The sequence below is a fragment of the Platalea leucorodia genome (genome assembly GCF_965183815.1).
Source record: "Platalea leucorodia genome assembly, chromosome: 1".
Classification (NCBI taxonomy): Eukaryota; Metazoa; Chordata; class Aves; order Pelecaniformes; family Threskiornithidae; genus Platalea; species Platalea leucorodia.
This window is the reverse complement of record NC_138823.1, coordinates 39,951,726-39,968,924: the sequence shown is the minus strand read 5'-3', so window position 1 is coordinate 39,968,924 and position 17,199 is coordinate 39,951,726. Positions and strand designations below refer to the sequence as shown.

The following is a 17,199-nucleotide window of genomic DNA, read 5'->3' as shown; positions in this document are numbered from 1 at the left end:
AAGGAAAAAAAAAGTTAAATCAGAGGGGAACATTTGCCACAAAACTACAATTGCGATTTCAGCATTTATTTTAAAAACAAGACCAAAACACCAAAAAGTCAGTCCAAGGATGCTCAAACTTCTTTTGTGCATGAGCAAAAATAAAGGAAAGGGCTTCTATTCACTATGAAGGAAAGACTTATCCCCTAAACGAAACCCTAAGAATAAAATTAATAAACAAAAAAATGATTTGTTTTTGTCTTCCCTCTGCCAGTTGTATTTAGAGCTCAGCTATACTTTCAGAACAGAGAGGAAGATTAATCTGTTTTTAAAAAGGAAGAGTTTCCCCATACTGTGATACCAATAGGAACCTCCATATGCCATCATTAGACAAATATCAAGTAAGGCAAGATACATTATTACCACCGCTGAAAAACTACTGCATTGCCTTATCTGACATATGGCATTACATTTATACACACCATTGAGCATCTGTTGGCAGTAATCAAACAAGAGAGAAAGAATTTTTTCCTCACATTTAATTTAATAGTTGTAGTTACACAGCAGGTCCAGCAGTGATAAATTTCTTATAAATATGCTCTTTTTTGCAAAACGAATGAAGAACTAGCAATAGCTAATATTAGCAACAAACCCATATATGTTTGTATGTGTGATCACCTTTATATAAAATATACAAGTTTCCTTAACTAAGGAGTTTTTGGGAACCCACTGCTAGTATCTTTACATCAATTGTAATTGCCCATGTGGTTGAGTCCATTTACCTTCTAGAAAAGAGAATTTTTATCATAAAATGGTTACTGTCAAGGATGACTAAGAAGGAGGATACTGCACTACACTTCTGTTGGGCAATACAAGAATCAAACATCCCCAGACAATGACTATCTTAAATTATGTCACTGAAAATAAGGACTCTCCAAACAGCAGCCAACAGGACAGATCAGCACCGGGCTTTAACATTCACCACTCTCACCTTTAGGCCATAATGACCTGAGATATTGAAACAAAATGTGTTGTCACTGACCAATGGATGAATATGCTTGACACAGACTTTTAAAATGATAATAAGTTTTACTGCCTGGCACTGAAACAGCACTATAGCTGCCAGGTTGACAGCATTCTCCTGGCTTTGGCATTTCTGTAAAATGGCAGTGACTATCAGTATTTTTGGAAGGCTTGAAAAGCAATTTGCATCTTTCTGTTCATCTGGATAAGCAACCCAAACCCCCAGAATTTTGATATACCAGTTTTGGTAAAACAGCAGAATCAGTTATTTTCACCAGGCATAGACTATACATAGTGCTAGGCACAGAATTATAACGGATCCATAACCAAAATATATTCTGTAAGCGTTCATTCAACTGAACAGTTTTCTAAAAATAAACAAATGTGGACTCCTGCAGGGATGAAGAGTCCAACATAGCTGTCCTCAAAGGTGGTCTGTGACATCTGGAAAGCCAGGGAGTCCAGCTAATGCCATAAAACATCTGGCTGATGACAGGTGGTTCCTGGTGCTCCTTGCACTGAGGTGCTGCCCACATTTCAGGGTGGCTGGTGCCAGGGAGTGACTCGTTCCCTGCTAGCAGCTGCTCTCATCGCCTTGCAGATGGCCACCATGAACCGAATGAGAGGTTGAAGTGTGACCAGAAATAGCATGAGGAGTATCCAGGAGGCTCCCTCAGTTCAGCTGTGACCCAGGCCAATCCCACCAAATGTGTAATGGAGAAAAATGTCAAGATCCATTTTCTGTAGACTTTAGAGGTCTATCCAGCTGGAGTTTGTTGATTAGATGCAGACTGACCTATTTACTGCCTTACTTAAACCTGACTCCACTTTCTCTCATACTGGAAATATAAAGGATAAACCTGTTATTCTAACAACATTGTATGGTCTTACAGTCCCATTGGTGTCCTCCTATTTATCATTAGCCTTAATGTGTGAATTAACTGAAAATGCATGCTCACTCCTACACTAAACTAACACAATGAATTATGAAGTATTTAATGAAGGAAGAAATACAGCAGGAATGTTATACGATTTGAATTACCACTACATACTATTTCATTTTTTTTACTTTTTTTTTTTTACTTTAAGTTATCATACATTGCCTGAACAAGTATTTGTTCTCATTCCTGTGGAAATGTGTGTATAGATATAATGCACACAACCAAGGGTAAAACCTCTGAGGTGGAGTAAAATAAAAGCAATTAAACAATAGAAATACTAAATACTAGAAGAAATCTTGATCCTAGTTAAGTCAGTGGCAAAAAAATTGCAGCAGAGGTATGATTCCCCCTTCTTTTTTTCTGCTTAAAAGCTATAGATTAATAATCCGTCACAGGAAAACAACTCAAAAAAAATATACCCGTGCCACCCTCTGCTTTTACATTGCCCTGGCAAGATGTACAAAATAGTTTTCATTTCCAGTTGTAATCTCCATGGACTGTTGCAGAACACCTTGTTCTAGCTGAGAGATTGTCTTTAAATAATAGTGCATAATATACGAAAAGGCAAGTCTTGGCTGTCGAATATTTCTAGCAGCAGCAGAAGTAATCTGCCTGAAAGTATCATACATTTAATGTATAATGCAACACATAAGGTTTATCCAGATAAGGTGCAGGCAAAGCGCAAGAAAATGGCAGCATCTAAATGACACGTGTAAACTAATTCTGATTTTTCATTGATAGAGCATAGCTTGCTATAAGGTGTGAATCAAACAACTTGAAGAAATCCCCCCTGAGTTTCTATACCACTTGAGTGAAATATTTTAGTCTATCATCTTCAGTAAAGAATTAATTTCTTACTGAAGGGCTGCCTCTAATTTCCTCTTCCTGCACCAAGTTTAATTATGACTTTAAACTCAGACTAATTTGCCTGGCAGTAGGTATGAAGATAATAGTCCAGATTCCATTTCCATGCAAGCCAGTAGATCATTTATTTTTCATTAAGGAAAAGGGTAAATCACTCAAATTATAAGAGTCCTCCAGTGCCTTTCCACAATTCCTCCCATAGGCACAAGACGGAAAATTTTTCCTGAAATTCAGTAGGATAAACTCACCTCAATCAGTTTAACACAAAGAATTATTGTCAGATATTCCCTGGAATATTAGTAGATGAGAGCAATAGTGGTGAACACATGGTACGGCTTTGAAATGTTCCTGTGTGGGTGAGAAAAACCCAAGTACCCAGAGCCAGCTGCCTGGCACTACAGATAGATCAGTAGTGATACATACTCTCTTCTACTTCATGCATCGAAATACTCCTTGGTCATTTTGATCAAGTCAGAGTTATCCACTCATACTTTAGGAGTGCAGAACCTGATTTTTTTTTTTTTTAAGATCTCTTTTATACCAAAGAATTGTGTGAGCTTTCAGATACCAAACGGTACAGAGCTACAATTACTTGCTTACATCCACCATTTGGGATTCTGACTGTAGAAATATGCACATAAATATGATGGTTTAAATGGAACTTCAGGAGTACAGGTGAAGCATTTAGAAATATCTGTATGGAAAGGAAATATTTTTAACATATTATTTGCAGAAAGTGCTAACATATTCTTCTGAACAGAGAAATGTGTCAGAACAGTATTAGGGCATATATTGGCCAGTTTCAACCTGTTTGGATAAATACATACACCTATATATGTATATATGTGTGTAGATGGAGATGTATATGCACATGGTTGGATATGTATGTGTATATATACATATTTTGTTTCAAATGTGGGTATATACAGACTCCCCTTACATTTAAATTGGTTTCCAGACTGATAACTAGTAAGGAAAGTTTTTAAAATCTGGTCCACTACTATCTCATAAATTCCTGTTTTGCAAATATAATTCATGTTAAGCATTTCTGCCATTGATTCTAAATATTATATGCCACATCCCATATATATACATGCACACACACACACACACACATATATAAACATAAAAGACAGTTCACTTCAAATAGGAATATAATTATAAACATATAATTTTCCTTAAACTGGGGATAATACCTTCCTTTAAGATTTTTTTGTTTACTACTGTAATAAATAATATTCTTACTAAAATGGAATTATTATTCTGATTAAAGGGGATATATTGTTTATTGAGCATTCCTTGACATTTCTTAGGTCCATGCATTGCTTCCCTACTCCCAAATACTCAGTATGCCCTTTTTTAACTAGATGATTTGATTCAAGCTTCTACTTAGCTAATTTAATATTGATTTTGTTTTAGTCTCCACCTTCCACCTCCTTGGCCTTTCTGTTTAAATTACATCTGCTTTTGAATGGATGCTATCCCAACCCCCAGTTGCCAGCACCTTAGCCTTTTCACTTAAATTGCATCTATTGTTAAATCAATCTTACTCCAGCATCCAGCGTCCCTCTCCTGAGCTTTCCACTTGACATCACACACAGGCCTAAGTGGTGCCTGTTCCTGTCCCTACCTTTCACCCAGCTTCTCCATTAAAATGAAATCTCTTTACAAATCCATTTTCCTCTTCCAGTACCAATCTCCTTACTTCTTCATTTCTAAATGGCAACAGCTTTCTGTCTATTTTAATTCGTGGAGCTTAAAAAGAAGCTTTTCAGACTCCCACTCTTCTGTGTAAATGCCATCTCCCCCAAGTCTTAACTTTCATGCAGACGGGTTATCCTAATTTCTGGGCCTCAGCTTAAGTAATATCCATTTCATTGTTATTGTTGCTTGAGTGATAATTTCCCAGTTAGTACATCACGCCTAAGAGCTCTGCCTTGTAATAACTGCTGCCTTTGGTGTGGGAAGCGTAAGCCTGGAGCAAGTGGTGCACCCATGTGGTGAGGTGGTGTACCGAGCCAAGGAGAGTACAGGACTAATCAAGCTCTACACCGGGCCATAAATTATCTTGGTTATATGCTGATAAGGAATCTGGGGATTCAGTGAGCTAAACAGCTACAGTTGAGGCGAATATTCCCACTGCTTGCTGTTACATGTATCTCAACGTGTTTGACATGCTTAACATACTTGTGGATGAATTAGCTGTTTAGGTGACCAGAGTTCTCAATGCCTTTTACCTTATGCCCATGTCTGGCTTGAGAGAGTGATGGTGAGGTTTCATTTTAGAAAAAAGAAATGTCCTCCTATTTTTCTTACCGACAATAACCTCAAAAATGGAAACAGATCCATACAGACCAGCTGAGCAGAGACACTGCCGCTGACTGAATTTTCCTGAAGTTGAGGTTTATTCATAGTTCCTTTCTAACAATACTAAGCTTTGAAATACAGCACTAAAAAAGCCAAAACTGCTTATTTCTTGTTTTAAGGGAGTATCCATGATAAAAATCATACAATATGGGTCCCATTGTATGTAACTGATCCCAGTGTATGTAATCATACATTACAGCCTTAGAGGCTACTCAAACAACTACTTCGCAAAGCAACTACTGTATAAATCCAAAAAGAGATGGCTAACCAGCACAAGTCAGTGAAGTACATTGAACCAAGCCATAAATTTCAGGTGACAGGTAATTTTAGAAGATCATTTTATTTGGTAATGTATACTTTCTCAAAATGTGGCAAAATCAAACTCAAATAAGAATTAACTAGTTTTACCCATCTTTGATATCTCAGCTCTAAATCTCATAAATCTAAAGGCAATCAGCATGTTCCACCAAGAAAAGTTGTCAATTTTGTTTGGAAAATAAAGGGATAACAATGTTGCTTATTGATAAAATCAAAGCAAGAGAAAGACCCATGCGAATAAAGTATCATCACAAGGATTTCTTAGAAGAACTACAGTCAAAGAACAGGAGAAAGGAGAAGATATTCAAATATTAAAACTAATTTGCGGGTTTTTTTCTAAACCCTTTTTTATCCTGTTGAATTTTTACTGTAACTCATTCTTTAGTTCTCTTTACTGTGTCACTGATGTCATCAGACCTTCAACACTTCACAAAATAACCTTTCTAAATTCCTCCTATTTGTAAACCTGGACTGTCTGTCTATATGTTGTACTTTTCAGATTTTCTAGTTGTACTATTTCAATAGCCCTAATGATTTCAGGATATAAGAGAAGCAAGATTATATCAAGAGGTGTTATCTTACTAAGTTGGGTCATATAGCTGATATGGTTTTCCGGCTGGGCCAGTTGGTCAAATAAAATATATTACCTCTTCCTAAAAAAACTATTTTTCAAAAAGTCTACATTATATTTATTGTATTTAATCTGTGTTGCTGATGTGCTTTATTAGCTCTATATCACAACAAGTCTTTCTCTTACCAGTGCTCTGCAATCTGGGTCATAGCTGGACTCACTTTAAACTTTGTTTGACATTCTTTTACCTTGAACCAGTAAATGTACAATTGGTTTTGTTAGCAGAAATTTAATCTCAGTACATCTGTGTTTTTCTCAATATTACAGGTTAGGTGCAGTAAAACCAAGTAATGCTATGTGACTCTCACCATTTATATGATGACTCTTATTCCTTAGCATCGATTTCTACTTGTTTTCTTTTTCTCCTTAATCATGACAGTGTGTTATTTTGGAGTACTAAAATTCGAGAGTTACATGGTTTTCATAAAAGTGTATTTTTTACTTCGTCTTTCTTCAGGGAGAGGATTTTTTTATTGATGAGGTCAGTATTGCATTATCTTTCTTTATCATTAGAAGATTGATTCACTGGTGGCTTCAAAATGAGTATTAATCCTGTTACAGACTCTATTCCTCTTTTGCACATTCATCTTTCTCCTAGTATGAAACGATACCATCTTTCTAACAATGACAAAACCATTTTCCAACCATCATGTTTGCTGACACGCATGATATTTCTTTTTTCACTTCATCATATATGCGAAGGCCACTGGCCATTGTAAGGTCCAGTTTTGTAATGCTCTACATTCTTATCTCTATTTTCAAAGCTGAGGATGTAGCCATATTATATTTTGGGATTTTGAGGAGCTAATTTGCGTTGGTGACAGAGATGGTAATGCCAAAAGAAATATTAAGAGATCAGCAAGATGACTTGAAGGTGAAGATAGAGCAGGACAAAAGCAATAACAATATGAGGTGCAATAAGTTTCCCTATTTGCAGAGAAGCACTCACAGAGACAAATGAGTACTCACTGCTGCACTTGGATGTGATTAAGTAGTAGGCTTACCAGAAACACCCACAATGGCTTTGAAATAGTGAATGATCAGATATTCTGGGGCAGACTGGAGGGTACCATAGAAGGACTTGATAGTGCATTTACTGGGCTGGCATGACACTGATCAACAGAGGGGTTATTTTGCTGGCTTTCCCATCTTGAAAAACTAAAGACAAGAACAAACAGAAGATTAGAGCTTGCTGATTTGTGCTCTTCCGCAGAGATAAAAGATTATAAAGGAGAAGACTGAGAATCTGGAGATCGCAGAAGGAGTTTATCCACTTCTGTTTCTGACCTGTAGACTTGAATTCAGAGAAGGTACAGTAGGTACAGTAGAAGGTACAGTACTGCTGGGATGAGGAGAGGAAGGTTCCAGCAGTGCTGGAGGCAGCATTATCTGCTTAGCAGAGGAAAAAAGGTAGTTTGGAGTTTAAAGAGGCTGAAACCCTGGCAGATGTGTGGTAGAAAGCCTTCGGGTCTGCCTCCTCAAGGATTGAAGCAGACCACTGCTAAGCAAGGTGTAGCTGTGAGCACAGTGTGGTTGCAGAGGAGGGAATGCATACAATGCTCCATACTAAGGAGCAGATGTCATGCAGCGAAGCAGAATTTCTACACAGGTTGTCACTGATGGTGATGGGGGCAAAGACAGAATGATAAATGAGAAGGAGGATGTGGAAATGGAAATTGCCTCATCTGAAATGGCAAGCAATAGTGCACAGTGTTAATGTGCTTGATATCATAAAGTGGAAAATATCACCAGATTAGTATTCTTCTAGAAAGGCTGATACCTGACCTCTCAGGCTACTGGAAGTACATGTTTTAGCATGTGTGTCAAGTTCAAGATGTCAAGTGTGTCAAGTTAAAGATGGTAGTTCTGTACCTGGACCCCAGCAAAGTCAGCTACTAATAAAGGAAGGAAGGGTCAGGGAAGAAGGAGACTCTCCTGACTGACAGCAAAAGATGTTAACGGGCAGAGATGTTAAGCAGATTTTAAAGCAAAGATTTGAAAACAGGGCTATAAAGGAAAGACAAGAGAAATTGCAACATGGGATGAATGTGACAGAGCTTTAGTCAGCCAGAGCTTTGAAGTCAATGTGCATGCTCACCTTTATAGAGAATGTCCAAAGAAAAACACAATACTGAACTCAAAAAAGGCAGAATTAATTTGATTATAAACTAGCATGCTTCTTATATGGAAAACTCAAAGTTACTAGATCATACACAGTAGAAATGAGAGGTTTATAACATTTCCTCCCTTGTTGTCTGTGTCCACGCAGTTGGCGAACCATGCTTCCCATTTGAGTCTCAGCCAAGTCTCTGGCCTCTTGAATTGCAGCAGACTCTGCTTCGCCTCCCAAGTCCGTAGCAGTGCCTTCTCTCCATCATGTCTAAGACCCATCTGGTTTGCTGCTCCCCTCTGCATCCTCAGCTTTGAGGAGAAGGCTAGCAGCTCCTTGCCTCTCTGGCTTGTGTCCTCTGCTGTGCCATGCACACAGACATGCTCTCCTGAACATCCTCAACTCACTCCTTTTCACTCTTCATAAGACAAGTAAAGAAACAAACACATGAAGCAAATATGTCACAGAGCACGACAGCAGCAAAGTTCAGGAACAGTCTTCCATCCCTAGGAAGGTGGAAACAAAAATCCAGAATCACGCAATGAAAAAAGAGTCCCTCCAGTCCTGTAACTTATATTTTTAAATAAAGTTAATACTCTTCTGTTGTGAACGGATCATGTGAACTTTCTTCTATGTATAGAAATCCTTTCCTCCAAATGCCACAAGTGTTCTGAAAGGCATGGCTTTATGTCATGTATTTGATCTTGTAAATACTTTGCTCTAGGAAGTTTATCTTTAATTATTCAACAGAGTTGAACAGAATCTGCATTATATAAGGGGACATTAATTTCACATACTAAAGCATCTGTGACTTGTAGTACAGGTTAGAAACAGCAGTTGTGATATTCTTGGATACATAATAACCAGGCAGATATAGATACTTAAATTTTGTCTCAAAAATAAATAATTGGATCATACTGACAGATAACTGAAACAAAAACAAATTGGTATGAATACAAAGAACAACAGGCTAGAAATAGAGACCCATGGGATTCAACTGATAGGAAAAAGAAAAACTTGAAGGAACCAAACACCTAACCTGCGACTTAGCAATGAACTGTAACTGGAGCAAATCAATTCCAGTCAGTCCTAGCATCTGCACTAAATATTTTTAAAAGAACTCTGTAGTTTATGGTATCAAACTCAGCAGAAATATAAAGGCACAATAATACATAACATATATCCCTGAGCATAACTTCAAAAAGCAGATTCAGAGTTCCGTCTCTTCTGAAGCCAACTTGGACAGATTTATTGTGAATATCATGTGTTTGGAGGTGTGACTGAAGCTGCAGCAGCCTTCTGTACAACAGTCTTTACTCTTGACTACTTGAGCTGCCATTTTAGTGGATTGACTGGGTATGTGTTGTGAAAACTCAATGGCATTGTTTCTGTCTTGGTATTGTCTGAACGTAATTGATAGTTGTATTTTCTGGGCATTTAATATCTTTCATGCATGGATTATTTTCCCTTTGCTAGCTTAATTTGTACATAGGCAGTATAGTAACCTTAATGGTAAGGAAAAGAGGGAATCCCAGAGCATTCTGCACCAAAAGGGATTAGATCAGAAAAGGTGCCAGAAGGAGGAAAATCAGTAATTAGTGAAAACAAATGAGCTAATATTTTTCACATTTCCAGTTTTCTTAAGGTATGAAAATGATGTAGGGGGTCGTAAGCGGAATCGTTTGTAATTTACCTGCGTCATATGCAGAAAGAAGGCTACCCTTCACTGTATTTGAAATCTTATTTTAGAACTAGCAATAACACCTTTGAATACAAACCTCAGGAAAAAAAGCTTTCTTTGTTTGAAGTGGTTTTAAACACAATTTCCATACGCTTTTTTCCACAAATAAATAACAAGTCATAGAATCATAGAATCATAGAATGGTTTGGGTTGGAATAGACCTTAAAGATCATTTGGTTCCAACCCCCCTGCCATGGGCAGAGACACCTTTCACTACACCAGGTTGCTCAAAGCCCCATGAAACCTGGCCTTGAACATTTCCAGGGAGGGGGCATCCACAGCTTCTCTGAGCAACCTGTTCCAGTGCCTCACCACTCTCATAGTAAAGAACTTCTTCCTTATATCTAACCTAAATCTACCCTCTTTCACTTTAAAACCATTACCCCTGTCCTATCACTATGCTCCCTTGTAAAAAGTCCCTCTCCAGCTTTCCTGTAGGCCCCCTTCAGGTACTGGAAGGCTGTCATTTTGTTATTAGTAATTAGACAAGTATTTTAGTCACCAAGACAAAAATTAAGAAAAAAAGTTAGTATTCTCATTGAAATGTTGGCATTTTCATTAAAATGAGGAACAGAAAAATAGTGACCAATATAGGAAGAAAATGTATCATCAGAAATATTTTGTTCGAACAGCATTGCTGATGAATAACATAAGTCATAGCCAACTATGCTGAGATGTATGGGATGTTTGATACCCAGGCTGATTTGCTTTGCCAAAAAAATTAGGCTCTGATAAGTATTTAGAGAAAGTAAGATACAACGTTTTAAACCAAAATGGAAAACTATTCCTCATCAACTTAAGTTTTGCATATGGGTTTGCAGATAGCACAACGTCACGAAAAACAGATGTTTGCTGAAGCCTAAAGGAAAGAATACCTACATATTTGCAGCTTAAATTATATTATTTTCTAATACTAAATTAGTGTAGTAAACTTGTGACAAGTATTTTTCCTATGGACCTTATGTGTGATGACTGTACTCTTTTAAGGACTTTTACCATGTAGTGGCCAAGAGTCCTTAGTGACCTGAAAGTGATTGAGAAATACTCTACTTTAAGAAAAAAAAACATAATCAGGCAGCCTGTCATTTAACTTCAGTAATGGGATGGTATGGCTGTAAATACCTTTCAAAGACATGGCACAGAGAACATTTTGGAAAGGTATTTTCGTATTTGGAATGCTTCAGGGATCTGGGATAAGAAGGTTTGAGCCACTTTCACTTTCTAACAACTTTGATCATCCTCATACTTTTTTCATCTTACTAGGCAGTCATATCCTTGGAAAATAAAGAAGTCTAAATATCTGATATTAAAATCTTGGATATCACAATACTGATACAATGCAGAGAGAGTTCAACAGCAAAGATCTAGTTAAAATTTCTGTACCAGTGCCCCTTTTAAGGCAACTTGTGAGAGTTGCAGTGCAGTCCTGCAGAGATGTGTGGTACTCACGTGTTACAATGTAGGGCAGTTTTTAAAATGATGATCTATGTCACTAGGTGAAGACTAAGAAGAAAATCTTGTGCAAAATCTTAATAATTACTGTGGAACCCTGAAATATTCCCCTTCTAGCTTCCAGTAATAAAAGTTTATGTAGAAGGTTGTCTCTTAGTAATTTTCTACCACTTTATCCTGTTTTAACCTGATTACCTTCTGCTAGTACTTTATAGAGACAGAGCAGCAATCACAGTGTCACATATGATTACTAATGTCTCTTCTTCTCCCTTTCTTAATTGTCTTGCACACACTTGCCCTCCTTTAGTCCTCTACATAAATGAGAAGCTATTCCTGGGATCCTGTAAAGGAATGTGTGAATCTTCTGCTACATAACTTGAGGCTTCAGTGCTCAGACTTAGTATGAAGAGGGAAAAATGGATAGTATTGGCTCCAGCTGGGTCAGTCTGGCTGGTTCAGAGAAGGGTATAAGAACAGTGTGTCCCTTGAGAATGGAAGAAAACTGAAGAAGTAGAGATCCTAGGAAAAAAAATGTCCTTATCTGGAAAGTTTAGATAAACTACCAATGCAAACATTGGAAAGGCCAAAGTTTGGACTTTATGCATCTGGCACCGACTTATCATCAATACTCCATTTTTGCTTCCTCTTTCTTGTTGACTTTGGCTCTTTTTCTTACTACCTGTCACTTACGTGACCTGGTTACACCCTCCCTAGTTGCATACCTTTTCTTAATGAATGTGATTACATTAATATATTGCCATTCAAAAAATCGCAGCACAAGGAAAATAATTCAATGCAAAATAGTATTTGGAACCCTGTAGGTTAAGAAAATCTTCTGTACATAAAAACACACATTCAAGCAGCTGCTAGCCTGCCCCTCTCTTGGAAAGGGGACAGCTGGAGGTGCCAGCCATTCAAGCCGTCAGTTTAGGGGCTTACCCTCATTTATAAAAAGGGGAGGTAAGCATCAATAGGATCTAAGGTATTCCAGGGCAAGAGACAGCAGGATTTACTTAGAATTGTGCTATCTGCATATCGCTGCTCTGTTCATACCCTGCACCTCCAGACATGCTTAGATTTGGCAACTTTGAAAGGAGAAATTAGTAATATACCAATGGCCTGACAAGCTCTGGCAGCTGTTTGCATAGGGCCTGCCAGCAGGTCAGTGGGATATTGCCAGAGAAGCTGAATTCCAGATGAGAGGGTGGGAAAGGAGAAAGGATTTTTTTCTGAGCTCTGATTCTTCTGCGCTAACTTCAAAGGAAAGCAAATTTTAACTGGCATATGGGAGAATGCACTGGGTTAATAGTAGTGAGGCAAACCGAAATGTCATCTGTCTAGAAAAGAATAACCCTCAAAATTACTGATGACAGTGGATGCACTTTCTTCAGCCCGCAGCGTATTGCAGTTTTCTCACTCAGGCAGATTATGGCAACTGTTCCTCTGATATGGCCCGTGAGTGAATGAACATCATTTTAATGGACTACCCGTGGTGGACAGCCAGCACAGATTTGCACTTCCAAGCCCAGCAGGTAGTGAACTCCAAAGGAACATTTCACACTGACCATTAAGCATCCAGCATGACCACAAAACTGAGGTGACACAAGGAGAGAGCAATTCCCTGGGAATATGGATCATGTTTTGCAGCCAGCTGCAGATAAAATAACTAGCTTCTGCTGTAACCTGCTATTATCTGTGGGGTGCTAAAAAATCCTCTCCCTAGGATTTTAAATTTCTCTCTGCATGTCTGTAGTTAATGATTGGACTTCATGCGGTGTTCCTTGTTTAGTGACTGAATATCCTTACTGCTAACAAGTTGTGTAGGTTTGTTTTGTTTTGTTTTGTTTTGTTTTATTTAATGCATAGAATTGTAGAATTGTATAGAAAATTACTTTTTTCATTGCATTTCTTCCAGGCATATGCACCTTTCTGAAGTTAATTATTGTAGCCTCATGAATCTATGGCAGAAATTATCCATAATCCTTTAAGCAGCAGAGAAATAAACAATTATTTGATATCATCCTTAAACTAATGTTTTGCCCTTGGGAAACCTATACAAGTGTTCCTGCTGTTTACTTTTGGCCAATTAAACAGAGGGATGTATGCATCCAAAAGGTTCAGTGAATGTAAAGTTTTAAAGTATTTGATCAAAGTTGGATGTCTAAGATGTCTGTTTGAACTGAAACGTACATAGTAATGTCTTCGTACGGGATGAAAAAAAAATAAAATTTCTATATTTTGTGGCTTTTTGTGGTCTTAGTCCTGGAAGTCTACAAGATATATAAGTGATGAAAATATCAGGTAAAATCAGACTGAATTTTTAAAACTAAAAGTAGCTTATAATTCAAATAAATGATGATGAATCTTCATATTAAAGAGCTATCAGCCATAAAATAGAGAGCATAATGAAAAATGGCACATTCCATTGTCTTGTGTGATAGAACAGCTTCCTTCCTTGAGAATTAGCTCCACATGAATTTTAAGTCGAACTTCAACTTTAATACTATATAACACATCTTGGATTACAAAAAAGAAAGCCTCAGCTATACAGGTTTGAGCAGCTCATCTCAAAACTTGTTGGCTGGTGCTATTAAATATATTTTCTTTGTCAGACAGATACGTCTATGTTGTCAATCATTAATACATATTGACTTCATTTCTTTCTCTAAAAGATTTGTTGGTAGAAGAACTAGTTACTTTAAATTCTCTCCCTGCTTACAGTTGCAGATGATGCTTGTGATTGCTGAGAGGAATGATGTGTGGTTCTGAAGTGTTGAATTATCTCAAAAACATACTTTCTAACTCCTTCTGTCACATGTCCTCAGTAAAAAAAATAAACTTCTTCAGAGAGCAGGGAAAACTAAAGCATATAGCCACAAAAAAAAAAAAAAAAAATCACTACTGATGCAAATTATTCTGAAAAATGAATCAGTAACTATGTCTTACATTAGACATCTAGATATTTTAAAAATCAACTTTTACAAAAATATATCTGCAAATATGTCTCTTTGTAAGGGTTCCGTCCCATTAGTGCTTAAGTCAATTTTGACATATGTTATTCTATTTAGTGACAGCATTCTGAAGGAGAGTTGCAACATGAAAGAAATACAGTATGAAAAGGAGATGCAGATAGGCTAGGGCTGGCACTCAGGCTGGGCTAGCTCTTCAGCATTATGTCCTGCTGAGACAGTTTTAAGAAAACAGTCTTGCAGCTAAGGTGATTCTGTATGATTGAAGTACATCGAGTTCAGTTTTCAGCCAAGCTACCCCTTTCCTGGACTCAAGAGGAGAGGCAACTAAAATCAACAGGAGCATTTCCACAGATTTCAGTGGGTATTTCATCAGCCCTTCAATCTCTAAGCCTTATTTCCCTCAACCTGGATGAGCACTCTTTCTTTCTTTGTTTACCTAGTGCATACATTGTCTGGGAAGGGGCTGTTTCTTATTAGGCGCTCATATGTTGATTAACACAATGAGGATCTAAATTCTGCTTAGGACTTTTGTATATATGCCTATATATAAACAAATTAAGGCAGTTGCTTTCCATGTGACCAAAGAATCCTAATGTGCTGTGAGTTTGTCAGCTCTGCACAGGTCTGCAAAAAGCCCTAAATCAACAGCAAAATAACCTTCTCCATGAACCCGGTTTTAAGATTTCTAGGATAGCTTGGATGTGTGGCTTCCTGAAGCTGCTTAAAATCTTACCAGAAATAACAAGATACAAGACTCAGACTAAGATGTCTTATTTTAAAATCATTATAACCATAGAAAAAACTGAAAACTTCTCAAGAGCATATATCCCCACGTTATTTCTGATATAGAAATCTTGAGAGAATGTAGAAGGATTCTGAAAAGGCTTCCTGTCCCCACAAGTTCACCTGGAGAAGATGCTGCTGCTTTTTCACATTCAGTTCTCACCTGTTTATTCTTAACTCAGAGGACACACATTTGGGTTTTGTTGGTGAGTTACATTCCTGTGAGTCCATTGAGTCGTAAAAGTTTAGGTGCAATTAGGTTCACGAGCTAAACTGTTTCCACTGCCTAAATTTCTAAACACTTCAAAAGGAGTTGAAAGTGAATTATGAAATATATGCTGAGATTGCCCTAAAGAGAAGCAGCTACGTTACCCCACAGTGGTTTCTGTTTACATACTCTGCAGATCCGTGAATGCTCCTTTTGCACGCACACTGGCAGGAGTGTGCATGTCTGGTCAGCCAACTGCTAGCCTGTCCTGCCAGGCACAGGGCTAAATGGACCCCAAGGAATACAGAGCACAGAGCCTTCTGTAAGCAGTTTCCACAGCATCTTTGCCTACTTGGTTTATTTCTTGTATGCAAATCTGTGCATGTGCTTACTATTTTTTTTAACATAATTTGTCCACATTTCTTTTTCAGTTGACATATTTTCATTTCCATTTGTTCATTTCTGGAACTGTTGTATTTTCAGTTGATTTCATAGGCGGACTTGACACATACTCCTACCGACAGCCCCCACAGGAACATGTTGAGTTAAAGCCTGTAAAGCCTGTAGGTAAGGTTCTGGTCCTATGGACCACATTAATCCTTCTAACTGGACTGAAAGCTAACCTTCTCCTGAAATAATTTTGGCATCAGGTTACTAATAATTTAATTATATTTTAATTAAAACTTAATTAAAAATTAATCCACATAAAACATGTGAGGAAGGACACTCTGTCATTGATGACATAACCACTAAAGCAAGGATTAGTAGATAACACCATGTCTGCCATGTCGTGCCTTGGCTTAATGCAAGGAGAGGCTCGCAGTGAAGGATGGAATTTCTTCCCTGCTGACTTTTTAGCAAGAAAAGAGCTGGTTTATGGCTGCTGCTGCTGCATAAACCTTAATGAGATTAACCCATTTATGGAAAAGCAGAAGCTTTTACATTTGTCTAGCTACTGGAAGAAAAATGTTTGCTGAAAAACTGCTGGGCAGCTTAAAATCTATCTATCTATCATCTGTAGCGTTTCACTGGAACTTCATTATCTCTGTCATTGCTTATTTGCTCCCACCATGAAAATCACGTTTTCATAGACTCTTCCTACTCTGCTACGTAATGAATAATTTTGGATGCATATCTATTCATTTTATTTGGAATAAATTAAGATATGGGGAGACATTACTAGTACATATATTTTGGCAGAAGTTCAGATAACTTCAAACAGATGATATTTCAAAGTATTAGTGGTAAAACAGAAGATGTTCATTTGGAAATTCTTCTTAGATGCTTGTAAGTTGTTGCCCTGATGCTTTCTGTCTTTAAATTTGCCTTCGGGGCTTTCATGCATCTCAAATGCAACATGAAACCCACGTGCAGCTAATTGACTGAAACTAATTTAATGACTTACTGTATTTTACTTACTGGGCAACAGAATTAAAGTACGAAGGTTTTTCCTGGTGTATGCATGTGTGCATGTGCTGTGAGTTATAATTTAAAGTGGACAATTGCTAACAAAATGTTTTGAGTTGGCACTTGACATATGAACTTTGCTTGTAACTACTAATTTTTGCATGTTTTTTAAATATATTTTATTCATGCTGCAGCTTTCATTTTGTAGAAGTAAACACAGACAAAATTTTACTCAAATTTAGTGAGTAAATATTGTAAGGTTATGAAGGACCCTTTTTAAGTATGGCGGTGTATGTTAGAACAGGAAGAAATATCACATTAAGACAACAAAATGAAACAACGAACAGTTTGACATGGCATTACATTGGAATCTCCATTTTCAGTTATATTTCATTAAATGCCA

The 17,199-nt window shown here is 37.4% G+C and overlaps 1 protein-coding gene across 1 annotated transcript in view; it reads left to right on the top strand.

Annotated features, from left to right (window-relative positions):
- Positions 1 to 16,027, top strand: part of NKAIN3 (sodium/potassium transporting ATPase interacting 3) — a gene marked incomplete at both ends in the record, with an annotated part of 372,440 nt that extends 356,413 nt beyond the window's left edge. The window contains one exon of the mRNA XM_082321687.1: positions 15,873 to 16,027. Coding sequence (XP_082177813.1) covers positions 15,873 to 16,027 — 155 coding nt within the window. The remainder of the gene's footprint in view (positions 1 to 15,872) is intronic.
- Positions 16,028 to 17,199: the final 1,172 nt, after the last annotated feature.